Raw genomic sequence first — 15000 nt, 5'->3', positions numbered from 1 at the left:
CAGTAAGGACAGATTAGAAATCGAGAATGGTAGAATAAGAAAAATTAAATGGAAAGCCTCATTACGAAGGTGTTTATAAAATGTACACGTGTGTTGTTTATGATAAAAAAAAAAAATATTGTGCTGCAAAATTAGAATACGAGATATGAGATAGCAAGTATTCTGAGACAAAGAATTCTGGTTTTCGCACAACTCAAAGGAAATTACCGCAATCTCGTCCCTTACTTGGCTAAAAAATTTCCACAATTATTCTTTCTATCGTTAAAAGACGTAAGTACGTTTTTGCAAGATTAAGAGCACCCCGAAAGGACTTCAGGTCCCTACAGTCTCCTATTATTTACGTGAGGTTTTACGCTCCTGTTCCCTTCGTCAGGGAATTATCATCTTATACCGCTGTTTCCCTTTTCATTTCTGGGAGGTTCTCGTTTGGGGCTCCTGTGGGAACGCAATCTGTCTAGATACGGCCTTTTTATTAATGTCCTAATGTCTTTAATATGTTTGACAGAGAGAGAGAGAGAGAGAGAGAGAGAGAGAGAGAGAGAGAGAGAGAGAGAGAGAAAATCCTATCAGTTGTTGCGTATGTTCAATTGTGTACTAAGGGGACCATATTTTACCTGAAACCAATAGATATTTCTTGTGTGTCTATCTACCTCTTCTGGAAACATCGACAGCCCCCATCCTATCTTTCCTTCCCTCCTCCTTCTCTCTGCTCCTCTCTCCTCCCTCCCTCCTTCTAGCTGATTTTCGCCCCTGTGTCCATCAAGTTTGACTTCAATCAAGAGAAACGCGCGACTCAAAGCTCCAACAAACGCCCGTTCAAACATCAAGAAATCAGTTTTGTCTGATTTTAATGCACCTTCAAACGGGGCCCTCAGTCGTTTCATTGAGATTGGATGGGCCAAAATAAAACTCCCTCGCGCTCACCATTTTCTCCGACACTTTTCATTCGTCGAGCGAGACCAACTTTTGATGTGTCAATTTGGAAATGGTTCCAAGCTTACAGCAACACACACGGATTCCTCACCCTTCCCCCAACCCCCGCCCCACCCCCAAGCCAAATCCTTCCCCATATCCTGGGTCCCTACCTCTCCCCAGGCAAGAGCAATTTTCACAAGATTGTTGGCAATTTATTTTCTCCCGACTCGAACGGCAAGAAAATTATCGGATGGCGAGTTAATGAGAGAGAGAGAGAGAGAGAGAGAGAGAGAGAGAGAGAGAGAGAGAGAGAGAGAGAGAGAGAGAGAGAGAATTTCTAGAAATGCCATAATGGCTTGTGGAGATATACAGTTGCCTCAGCCTTATGCCCCTCCCATTCCTTGCTGCGTGCATGTAAAACAGTCGTAAAAATACGACTTTAATGCAAAGCTGTATAGCCGTTTCAACGACACTCACTAAAATTACGATATATTTTTTCCTGTCATCTTTCTATTGAGCAACAAAAATTTTGCCTCTCTCTCTCTCTCTCTCTCTCTCTCTCTCTCTCTCTCTCTCTCTCTCTCTCTCTCTCTCTCTCTCTCTCTCTCTCTCTCTCTGTTTCTGGTTCATTCCATGAAACGATTTATATCATCGCTCAGGCCAATATCCAAAAGCATTTCAGATCTATACCGAGATGAATATGTATACAAGCGCAAGGACAAAACAAATTCAACGCTGCCTCTCATCTCTGCTTGTAAGCGCTTTGCAGATCTTATCACACAACCGGAGTTCCCTTCATTGCTGAAATTGGACTGTTTATCTCTTGATGTTCAGCGCAACATCGCCGCAAAACTCTTTTCGGGATAAATCTTACGGCCAGACCTAAATGAGGAAAGAAACGAAACGCCAAATCTCCTGATTTCAAATAAGAAACGTCGCTCACTACTTTTCTTTGAAGCAATGCCGTGATGTCAGCCTTATTGCTTATCCCGACCTACAAATGGGGTGGCAAGAGCAAATTAGAAGGGACACAGGGGGCAGATGGAAGTGGGTGGGTGGGCCCACTACCAAGGAAGGCCCTTGTCAGTCAGAGCGCCCATTGCTGATACCAGAGATAACAGCTCTTGAGTTGAGAGAGAGAGAGAGAGAGAGAGAGAGAGAGAGAGAGAGAGAGAGAGAGAGAGCAATTTCATCTTATGAGCTGTGTGCAGCGCGAGTTCCCTTTACTAAGGCATGAGGAGCCGTGATTATCTAAAAGGAAACATTTACGACCAGAGTTTAAATATTCGCCCATTGAGAGCGCCAGGTGAAAAATTAACACGCAGCGCATTCATTAAAGACGGCTTATTCATCGCGGAGCCAGATGAACTTGAATCGCAATTAGAAATCCCCTAAATGCCACTCTGACATCAAAGCTCTCGTATTGTGGAGCCCGCGATCAAAAGACAGTTTTCTCTTTTTGAATTTTGGCGCCTTTTCCTTTTGGAGCGCCTCCCACAGCGTGTGATTGGTGAACAATGGGCACTTACACGGATTAATCTGAGTAATGGCAGCAACCCCTGCGTTCGGTTACCCATCGCTCGGCCTTCGACGCCAAGCTATATAACAAATCTCTGTCTCTGCCATTCAAATCATTTAAAACAAACGAAATACCATAATGCATCTTTTCAAAGTCTTCTTGAATAATAATAGCAAGCAAGATTCATTTAAATTACACGAAGTAGTTTTAGTTGTGGGAATCGAAGCCAATCGCGAAATAGGACGCTGAGAAGGATTGTGTTACACAGGAGAGATTTGACGGAGTTTGTTTAAACTACTACTACCATAACTGCTATTACTCTTGTTCTTACTACAATTACTGTTTAAGACATGGTCTTCTCTAATACCGTTACCGATAATATATATTAATAAATAAAGATTTGATTTATATATAGAAATGACATAAAGATGATCGTATAACTCTTGTCAAAAAGGCACCGAAGGAGAGAGTAAATCAATGGCCTAGACGAAGATGAAGACAGGGCCAGCTGTTAAACATCGAACGGAATATTTCCTTGTGTTTGAGTGAGCGCGCGCGCGCAGTGGGAGGCAAGGTGGATAACAATTGGGGATGGGCTTTCTTATGAAAATCTAGATCAGCATTAATTTTCACTATCGTATGCCATATGGATAGGAAGATCTTCATTTTTATTGAATTTATATTTCCATATTTATTTATCTTAATACAAAAATAATAATAATAATAATAATAATAATAATAATAATAAGTTTTTATAGTTTATATGTGAAAGATTTAATTTAGTGTTGTTTTTAAAATGTTATTTCAATTGTTCATGACTTCTCTTGTTTATTTATTTCCTTGTTTCCTTTCCTCACTCTCACTAGGCTATTTTCCCCTTTTGGAGCCGTTGGGCTTATAACATCTTTGCTTTTGCAACTAGGGTTGTAGCTTAGCTTGTAATAAATAATAATAATAATAATAATAATAATAATAATAATCAGCATTATCATCGCCACCATGAAATATGTAAGAATTATCATTCTGTGGCATGGAATGATGATAAAGACTGATTTGTAGCGGTTGGTGAAAGCGATGAATTCAATTCGACGAATGGATTAAAGCGAATCTCACAAAACCCATTAAGAAGTTAATACCAATTTTTAAACGTCTCGCTAATGAAGGCAAGGTGATGATGATGAGTTAATTATTATAATTTGACGGCTTAGCTTCAATTGAACTGAAAAAAATGAAGGGGCGAAAGTAGGAAATCAAGCGAGAAGCGATGAGAGAGAGAGAGAGAGAGAGAGAGAGAGAGAGAGAGAGAGAGAGAGAGAGAGAGAGAGAGAAATATATTAGCACCAATAAACTCTGAAGACTTCGAGCGAGAGAATTTGGAGGGTTACAAATGTACTCTAATTTTGAATAGAAGTTAATGTAATATTCGACCGAGAGAGGGCATTGCCAATCGTTATGAAACATCTAAATTTGCATAGCATACATAACGTGACGGCTGGTTCTATCACATTATTCGGAAAATAATATATCAGTGTACTCGGACACACACACACACATATCTTTCAAAATAGCAAGTGAATTTAAATAAAATGATTAAAAGTGTGATCTTTTTTTTTTTTCAAGTGACGAGATATTTGGCCCATTTCTAAGAAAGGGCCAATAGTTTCGGCAATTTTAACAACATTCCGGAGTTACCATTATCCTGAAAATGGAACTAACACACACACAAACATACACAACACACACACACACACACACACACACATATATATATATATATATATATATATATATATATATATATATATATATATATAAATATGTATGCGTGTATACTATATCATAAGGGCCTTTTACAACATGAATTTGCAGGCCATGTTGTTGATTTATCATTTCAGTAAAAAATATTAGGTCAAGTTGTTATTACATGGTACTTCATATCGTTATTTTCTCGAAAATTGGCTTCTATGAGGGATAGGGGATGGGGATGAATAGAACGAAGGGAAGGGGATCGAAAAGGATGATGATAAGGGAGGGGAAGAACAGGGGAGGGGTAGGGGCAAGAGCTTTGAGCTGGTAGGGGGGTGTTGCTGCTCACATGTAAATGATGTGATACGCGGTGAGCCCTGCCATTGTCCAGTAGCTCTCACCACCCAGAGCTCACAAAAGAGCCCTCGGTGGGGGGTCCATAGAGGAAAGAAGCCGGGGAGGGGGTGGGGGTGGGGAGTGTACATAAGCAATCAATGGATAGACAGACACGCAAAGTGAAGGACACAGGGTGCAAGAACACGAACATAAGGACAGAGGCAAAGACCAATAACGAAAACTTCGAATTGATATCAGACAGGAAATTCATTCCTGACTTTTGGAAGCAGAGTATCGAAACACTTGGAACAGAGGGGAAAAAGCACACGTGCAATCTATGGGTCAAGTAAAAAGAGAGGTCGAATCTTTAGAGAAAGGAAATGGTAAATTTCCGGGGGATATAGACTATTTGCAAGGAAGAATATGGGTTATTTCATCAGATACACTTGTTAAAGAAAACGTTGCTGTTTATTTCACTGAGTGTGAGGAAATAATTGAAGGACGAGAGAAGAGTAAACAACGAGAAGCAAGATCTGGAAAAGGATTAATCACACAGGTGATATAACAACAACATTATTGGAGGAAAGTAAAAATATTTGATCACCTAAAATGCAGAAAAATAATGGAAAATTTTTAGACGATCTATAAAAACGTAAGCAAAAGAAAAAATAATAAATTGATACTTGAGAGAATTTATTTTAAACTAACATCAAGATAGATATCTGGGCGCGCAAGCGCGCACACACATACACTTATTAATAGAAAGCAATGGTAACAGGAGTGAATGATGAAGGAAGAGGTAGGCACACATGAAAAGCAGAAAGGAAAGTAGAAGGGGAGACACTCAAATAAAAGGAGAGAGGGACGAAAGGAAGGAAGGGTCCCGATGCCAGGGGGGAGGGGGAAGGTGGCGGTAGGAGGGGAGAGGGAAGAGGGGGGTGATAGAGTAGCCGATGGTGATGAAAAGGCAGATGAAAAGAACATTTTTGAAGGGAGGGAGCTAATGGTGATTGGAGAACAGTTGAGACAGATGAGCCGACACCGAAAAAAAAGATGATAGAAAAAAAATCAGGGAAAATGGAATGTAAGTTGAATTGGAGAAAAATGTGTCTAACAAAAGTAAAAATGATATAGGGGAATGAATTAGATTAAAGTCTTAACAAATGATAAGCTTTAGAAAGCGAAATGGGAATTGATCATATATATATATATAAATATATATATATATATATATATATATATATGTATATATATAGATAAATAATTTTATATATACTGTATATATATATATAATATATATATATATATATATATATATATATATATATATATATATATATATATATATATATATATATGTTGTTAGTTCACGACAGGACAAAGGACTCAGACACAAACACACATATGTATGTATGTATATATATATATATATATATATATATATATATATATATATATACATACATACATATGTGTGCTTGTGTCTGAGTCCTTTGTCCTTCAGTGAACTAACAAGAGCTGAAGATATATTTATATATATATATATATATATATATATAATGTATATGTGTGTGTGTGTGTGTGTGTGCGTGTGTGTCTGCGTGTGTTTGTGAGTCATCTATGTATAATATTTATGTATACATGTATATATATATATATATATATATATATATATATATATATATACTATATTCATATTTGTATATATATATATAATATATATATATATATATATATATATATATATACTATATTCATATTTGTATATATATATATATATATATATATATATATATATGTATGTATGTATGTATATATATAAATAAAATACACATACATGACCTATATATAAATGTATGTATAGAGAGAGAGAGAGAGAGAGAGAGAGAGAGAGAGAGAGAGAGAGAGAGAGAGAGAGAGAGAGAGAGAGAGAGAGAGAGAGAACCCTTTCGGGTATGAACTTCGTTTTGATCGATCTCTTCCTCATAACATAAAAGATAATTACCGACTGTATGAATCTATCCACAGGGTAGTTACATCAAATACACAAGCCGTGTGGAATGCCATAATCATAGTTAGATCATTGCATTGATTTTCATCAAGTGTTGAGCATTTCAATATGTCAACGCTATAAAATGCTTTAAACCAGACTGGGTCACTGGGTAATGTTTTAACTAAATTATATATATATTTTCTTAGTAAATGCTGTGTTTCATTTAGCAATCGACATTTATACTTAAAATTAGACCAATCATGTGGGCGTTTTTTTTTTTCTGTAACCACATTCTTATTGAAAGACTTTCAAGCAAACAATGGGGTCTATAGAAAGAAATCCAGCCAGCCCATAGCTAATTTAATCACCTAAAAGTGAATCTTGGTTTCAAAATGTATAAGGAAGGAACTAGAAACCTTAGAATTTGAACTACTCTCCTTATGATACTCGACAGATGTTGTGGAATAGAATGAAGACTGCCATTTATGTTGTTATAATAGAATTGCACCGTTATATTTAGTGTATACTATATTTTTTGCTCCCGAATTTATTCGGGCCAGCTTTAAAAGTGTCGAACTTAACTCATTGGTCTGTTAAATCTAATCCTTTTAATAAATACTTCCAAAATTAGCTCCTTTCATTTGCATTGAATAGCTTAGTTGTATAATACAAAGTTAGAAATGTGTGGGAATGGGCACCAGTAACAGTTTGTGTATGGTGAACTGCTGTCCATTTATGGGAAGACACATCAGAGATTCAGACGATTCCTCAAAGCCGGTAGTGTGCCGTGTACAGTTCAGTCAGACGTCACACACAATGACTCTAATCTGGACAGAAATCCAAAAGCGAAGAGGACGTCAAATTTCCAGTACTTTGGCTAAGGCAGAGAAACAGCCAAAAGAAGCTTCAATGCATAAAAGGGAAGGGAGAGGGGGAGGGGGGTGATGGCAGCGTTAAATAATTAAGAGGAAATGGCTCAGAGTAATTACTGGTTGTAAGATGACACTGCAAGAGGGGGAACACGCTATAAGGGAAACTGAAATCTGCCCTTCCTTCACTCGCCCGCTCGCTCACATCACAAACAACGGAGCGGCTCGCTCAGAGCTGACAGACGAACAGACATGTTTCATTTCATGCAAAGATTCATTTAAATATTGCGCTCATGATAGTCAAGGTAACGCTCCCTACTCTCTCTCTCTCTCTCTCTCTCTCTCTCTCTCTCTCTCTCTCTCTCTTGATATATAATATATATATAGCCAACTGTATATATATATATATATATATATATATATATATATATATATATATATATATATATATATATATATATATATATATATATATATATATATATATATATAGACCAGAAACACACACACATTCTATACACACATACACACACGTATATATATATATATATATATATATATATATATATATATATATATATATATATATATATATATATATATATATATATATATATATATATATATAGTAAATATGATATTTTGCAATTCCACACAATTTGCATTTTATATTTGGAAATTTCCATTAACATGGAAGTCCCTTTATGTTTGGAAGTAACTTAGCCTATTCCAAAACAGACATTATATAAGATGTGTATTTCCCCTCTGACCTACAATTGAACCTGTCCTTATGGTGTTAGAAGTAGGTTAAGGATGACTATAACCAACCAGGCATGGTACTCACGGTCAAATTGGGCCAGCCTCGCTTGCTAGACGAAGAGCTTTTTTTCTCAGGGTTAAGGAACGATTTACTTGGTCACAATCTACATGTGGTAGTATAAAACCGGACAAGTATTTCCAACATAATTGGTTAAAACGTTCTAAAGCCTCCTCTGGAAAGGGGAGATGTCATTTAGATGAAAGTGTCTGTGTAGCCCTTTCTGAGTGCTAATGAAAACTGGCCAAATCCCAGACATGAATAAGGACATATTTAAAGGTTGAAAGGCCACTCATGAATGGCAGAGGCAAGGTACAGTGACATTGCCCTATCAATCAGGAGGCTGACTATATATACCACATGATCAGCGCCCAAGCCCCCTCTCCATCCAAGCTGGGATCAGGGAGGGCCAGGCAATGGCTGCTGATAACTCAGCAGATAGACCTATAGGCTTCCCCAAACCCCCCATCCTTTGCTCACAAGGATGGTGAGGTTGCAGCGACCAAAGGAACTAACGAGTTTGAGCAGTACTCGAACCCAAGTCTGGCCTTCACCAGTCAGGGATGTTACCACATCGGCCTTTGTCCTGCGGTGGATTAGAAACAGATGCATTTGATATTGTTGTTGTTGTCAGTGTAGATATTAAAAAGGGTTTGATATTGCCAAACTGCTCTGCGTGAGAATCTAACTCTCTATCTGTTCGCAAATAGTTAACAATGGTATATTTGAAAAACGAAAATAGCTATACTCTTGCATGTAAATGAGAAATATTACTAAAATAAAAAAAAAAAGAACAAAAAAGAGAAACTTGAAGACATACAATTCAAAATTTCATAGCCTGGTGTTTTCTAAACAATTTATGCGAATAAATTCCGGAAAAACTGATGACGTGACACATTTTTTGTGCGATGATTGATTCCAAGCAAGTGCAAAGAAATAAGTGTATCATCACTCTCGTATGTATCATCAGCTCAAAGAAGTTGAAAATCAATAGATTAGGGACCTCTATGATTGAGAAACAGTTCTTTTACCCGATTTTATTAGTATTGATGGCTACTCAAACGATACGTCACTTTTAGTCGAAAACAATAATAATATTCATGAATATTTTTTCCGTAACGGTCATGTTTCAATATTTCATTGAGGAATGACGGGAGTCTTAAAATCATTGGAAAGAATGGAAGTTTGAGCTCTTTTGATCATCATGGCTTATATTCTTAAAACTCCTATTTTGTAAACATGGAGACCAGACAATATAACGTATGACCATAGGAAACGCGAGAAATAAACATGATATACAATGAGGAAATTATGATTTGATATACTGCTTTGAATAATTTATTTGGGAATGCTCAAAATATTCATAATTTTATTGGGCAACGATTGGTTTCACAGGCGCTTATGTGCTAGAAAGTGGTGTATACTGTAATCTTTATCATGCCCAGATTTTGGACTGAACCATAAATGTTGAGTAAAATCGGAAATTATTACACTCAGAATCCTAAAAAAGTGCCATTAATTTCTTAAATACTCTAAATTCCTTAATGAATTATAGCACTTGACTGATTATGAGCAAAGGATTTAAAATAGTGACTAAAGAGAATATTCATCTCAACAGTAATATTCCCCTTTTCATATCCTCCTCGGTCTCCAGAGAGATCTATTGTCGTTGATATCCCACTCATTAAGTCTGCAACTAGCAATGATGACTAATTATCCGCCATAACACAGGATAAGTCGCCAGTCTCCCTTATAGCAGACAGATTAGGAGCCAGAAAATTTGATTTAGCTACCATAGCAACACAACCCAACCCCCCCCCCCAAAAAAAAAAAAAAAATTGAATGGGCTTTGACTAACGAAATAAAAGGGTAACATTTAAATTATGCAATCCGATCTTGAGTCACAAGGGCTTCTTCAGTACCGCAATGCAAGTGTTAATTATGATTTATAACATGCTCTGAGACTAGTGGATGTTGAGAAGCAAAGTCTCTATGTACAATATTTTGCACCGATATTTCTAGTCTTGTGGAAAGGAGAAATGATTCAAATCTAGCGTCATACATCCGTGAAGAGTTTTCATAATTAAAAGAACTTTGTATTTATAATAGATATAATTACTAGTGTACAATAGCAACACTCAAGAGATTATTCCAACAGTATTGCTAAATTGATTTGATGGCTTCAGAAAATACAAAAAAGATAACCGGAAACAAAGGCGTCTTGGATACTTTGTAAGTTAATTCTACAGTACAGTTGTCTTTATGAAGAGAATGAACTACTACGGGAAAGTATTATTCATGATTGACTTGCTCAGTGTCCCTTGTGTCATAGGGCTATACAAAATAAATAAAAGTAATGAATATAAGAAAAGTTTTAGGAGAGAGACAACTAAAGAAAGATATCCCAGGCAATCACGCAATAACAAAAGAAATTGAAATTCATTGCTGTTATCGTGTAATTTATTTCTTTTTAATCTATACAACGTGATCTGCTCTCTGTTATCCTCCGGAAAAATAATGTAGATGATAATGTAAAATTGCGTTCATTTGAATAATTAATCACCTTTCCCGGTCTACGCTGTTTTCATATCATTGCAAAGAATTAATCCTTTACCATCACAAGATGTGTGTGTATTTTATGAAAGTCTTTAGGTACAATTTCGTAAACTGTCCAATATCTTTTATAGAAATATCAATTGTATTTATATCACTTTTCTTTCTTCACCCTCAGGTTCTCCAACACCAGGAGGTCCAGGAAGCCCTAACAGTGAAGCTCCCGTTGAAGTTGTACGATCACGGTCTCCTTCGCCCCTCCCACGGTCTCCTTCCCCTCCACCAACCCCCCCAACACCCCATAGAGACGACCAACGCACAGGGGACGGGGCAGACAACGGCTCCGGCGGGGGAGGCCAAAACAATAGCGGAACAGGCGATGAAAATGACGAAGACCGTAAGAGGAGGAAGAAGAAGACCAGGACTGTTTTTTCCAGGTCTCAGGTCTTCCAACTGGAAAGCACCTTTGACATGAAGAGATATCTATCCTCTTCAGAACGGGCTGGTCTGGCCGCTTCTCTGCATTTGACGGAGACACAAGTCAAGATCTGGTTCCAAAACAGAAGGAATAAGTGGAAGCGCCAATTGGCCGCAGAACTCGAAGCCGCAAACATGGCCCATGCAGCCCAGAGACTCGTCCGAGTGCCCATCTTATACCACGACGGCTCCACTTCAGGAAGTGTCGAGTCCGCCCATACTCCCCCGGCGCCCCCACCACCCACGTCTCTGTCGCATCAAGCTGCTCTCCCTCCTTACTCCCTGTATTACCCACCTGTGTCTTCTGGGTATAACTCTTCTGTACAGACACCTACGCCTGTTAGACCGACCCTCTCATCCCTGGTGTAACTAATGTCAAGCTTTGCCCATCACTACTGAAAGATTTTTCCCTGTCTGAAGTAGCTGACATTGCCAGTGTCATATGATGTTAGCAACCGGCCGCTGGCGGAACTTTCGGTGGCATTCATGATCGTTCTCCATTAGAAATCCATTAGAAACCCCATGCAGAATCCGTATCCATTGCAACCTTCTGTTAGTAACAAGAACTCTTTAAGTGAAAGAAAGATTAACTGGAATTTCTGACTTTGAGGATTGTCAATACAATTGCTGTTCTCTTTAAGTGATCGTCATTATATGCAAATTCTAAATTTGCTCACAAAACTCAGTGCTCACAACTGTGGAAGAGAATCGTCCTCTCGCTCCTAGTGATAACATTCGTTAGCATTTGTGAATTTGAACTAAGTGAATGTTAAATTCAGTTACAAGCAAATTAGAAAATGAAACTACGTTTGCAATACGATATCAGTGGGTATAAAAAATTTCACGTTACTAGTAAATTCATCTTGATAACATACGGTTAGTAATCAATATGGATTTTAATTTCAGTGCTGAAATGTGCAATGCGGTTGTTCGAGGAAATCAGACATATGAACATGTAAAAGAACAATTCCGAAAATATGTGATATGAACATGCCAGTGCTATTAGGTGTACCCAGACTGTGACAAGAATGAATATTCTTTACAAATCCAGACAGTGAGTGATTCGTCTCTCGTTTTGAAGGACGTCCTAAAATAACACAAAATTACATTTTAGATGTAATGCAAAGTTGGCAGGTCCCTCGACGGAGGAATATCCTGTCTAGGAAAAGTGTTGGTGTTCTTGCAGTAAGATCCAGAAAAAGTATTATTTGTTATACATGTTGTAAGTTTCCTAGTGATGACTTGTACAAATATAATTGATGTAAAGTGTACATATTGAGAAGCTATATTTATGAATTCTTCCTTGATGTCTCGAAAGCAGTTTTTGTTGGTTTTAAACTGATTTCCAGTACTTATTTTGTTAGATTTTTTATATCAAAATAACTGTTCATGACACAAACACATCTATAAAGACGTTTATAGGCATTCTTGTGTATTTATGTGTGTATATACGTAAACATATATTCATACATAAGCAGTTTTTCAAATTCATATATAACTTATACACAATTTCATACATATAATTACCTATACAGTATATGTTTGACCAGTTATACAGACATCATATGCAACGCAGCAAATTTGTTCCTCCATCATAAAGATATTTAATTTTGTAATACGAAACTAGTTCATTTGACATTATTTACCCTTCCTTTGACTTTCTCCCCTTTCTGAAAAGAAGGAACTTAGAAGTTATTACAACTTTCTTTCTCGGAGCAGACAAAACTTCTCGCTTCGAGAACCCAGCAGCAGAAAGCTCTGAAAGAAACCGTGTCCTTCCCACTACGTATCTTTCACTTGGTGTTTCGAAAGGGCGGAGTCAACAACCATTACAGATGTTAATCATAACACTTCGAATAGCGCAAATGTCAAGCAAATGATAAAAAAAAAGCTCACAAAAGTAATATCACCAATATCAGCCAAGATGTAATGTACATATCATTAGTCTAAATGTCAAATTATTTAAAACTGATTATAAATGTTTGAAATTATGTAGTTGTGTTTTTATCCTTCATTCCTTTCGTGAATTTGCTTTACGGTGAGGGTCACGAAAATGTTGAAGATAGATAGAGCTCACGACACTAGACTTTTCTTTTCTTCAACGTTACTTCCAGTTTGTTCCGCATGAAAGGAATATTGAACGAATTATGAAACTTCAAAATCAGCATGAAATTTAAACATACCTATGCATTCTTCTAAACATTTCTGGATGGACAGCTTTATAAGGGAAACATGTATTGGAAGAAAAATAATTATTTAAAAAAAAAAAAAAGCACTCCTAAGTTTCCCTTTAGCCTATAAGATGACATCGCTTTTATCTTATTTACCTATTACCTCATCTAGCATGGTTATCATCCACTATGTTTGCATATTACATATATGAAATGCAGAAACAAAAGCACCTTTGAAGATAGTATTATAATATACGAAGTTAGCCATGTGCCAGCGTATACCTGGGCATGACAAGCAAATGCGTGCAATCCATCACTGTCTATTAAAGTATTGTTCATTAATTGGATTAGATGAAAGTTTCATCCAAAAACTTGCAAAACAAAAAAAAAATGAGTATTTTCTAAGCGTGAAAATTGGCATTATGAAAACGGTACACGTACCTGTTTTTTTTTTTTTTTTTTTTTTCCTCCGACTTCAAAGTAGACCTGAAATGTCTTAGGCACTTCAGTAATAATTCGGCCTATCTTTATTGTCGTCACAACAGTATCAATATTCTGGGTCTTCCCGAGGTTTCATTTTAACTTGAAACGAATATGAAGTTTAGAAAAAAATATATATAGAAAGAAATTGATCTCTCATTTGTCTATGTCAGCGAAAGATTCAACTCTTGTTAAAATAATATGATAAAAAGGCTATACTATGTATAAACTAATATTACAACATTCCGAACGTCATACTTCAAAATAACATGTTAGGCTTTTAATAACTGTATTTCACCAACTGATGGTAAAATAAAATTATAATCAACGAATCTAATAAAGAATGAGTGCAATAATTATGAAATATGCTCACAGTATAGTTGCTGAAGGTAATATTGCAATTGAAAGTGGTCATCAAAATAAGAGTATTTATATTAGAAATTTATTATTAGCCATTGTTTTTTCATGTCATCCAAAAAAAAAGAAAAAAAAAACACAAATAAACAACACAGTATTCCTACGGAACAAATAAAATGTCTAAATAAACGCGAATCTCTAAGACTTAATGCCAAAAGAAATGAATCAATTGCACAAGATGTGCGGTATTGCGGAGAAACCTCAAATACTATTTTAAGAAGTTTATCGAGAATCTCTCACATGAAATATATCTTTACCTTAAAAAACTTAGAATAAAAATTAATCTTTAACTCAGATTCAAGTTTCATCATACTTCAACGAGTGTTGGACGAAAACTAAAATAACAAATTCACAAGTAAACAAAAATTATTTCAATAAAGTTCCTTTACGAACAACTTATCGCGCAGCCAAAAGGGAACAAACATATTCCGACAAGATTCATATGCAGTCGAAAAGTAGAATGGCGAACTTAATGTAAGTGAAGACACTCGGCGAAAGAAAACAGCAATGAAAAACGGAATTTTATATCAAAGGAAGTTTTGTGTTTACTGGCTGACTCGCGAGAGATCTTAACATATGGGCCAAGATTAACGAATATAAAAAGAGTATTCTTATAATTAGAAATTATTGACGTTTTCCAAGTGGTAATGCACTGATGGAGAATCTTTATTAGATAAGCCTGGGAATAAAAACTATACTGGAAAAGG

At 36.4% G+C, this 15000-nt stretch overlaps 1 protein-coding gene across 1 annotated transcript in view; it reads left to right on the top strand.

Annotated features, from left to right (window-relative positions):
* The window catches only part of LOC137624923 (homeobox protein HMX3-like), a 42796-nt gene extending 29604 nt beyond the window's left edge, over positions 1 to 13192 (top strand). Inside the window, exon 3 of the mRNA XM_068355854.1 lies at positions 10927 to 13192. Coding sequence (XP_068211955.1) covers positions 10927 to 11594 — 668 coding nt within the window. The 3' untranslated portion in view covers positions 11595 to 13192. The remainder of the gene's footprint in view (positions 1 to 10926) is intronic.
* Positions 13193 to 15000: the final 1808 nt, after the last annotated feature.

The sequence above is a fragment of the Palaemon carinicauda genome, chromosome 31 (genome assembly GCF_036898095.1).
Source record: "Palaemon carinicauda isolate YSFRI2023 chromosome 31, ASM3689809v2, whole genome shotgun sequence".
Lineage (NCBI taxonomy): Eukaryota > Metazoa > Arthropoda > Malacostraca > Decapoda > Palaemonidae > Palaemon > Palaemon carinicauda.
This window is presented reverse-complemented; position numbering and strand designations above follow the sequence as displayed.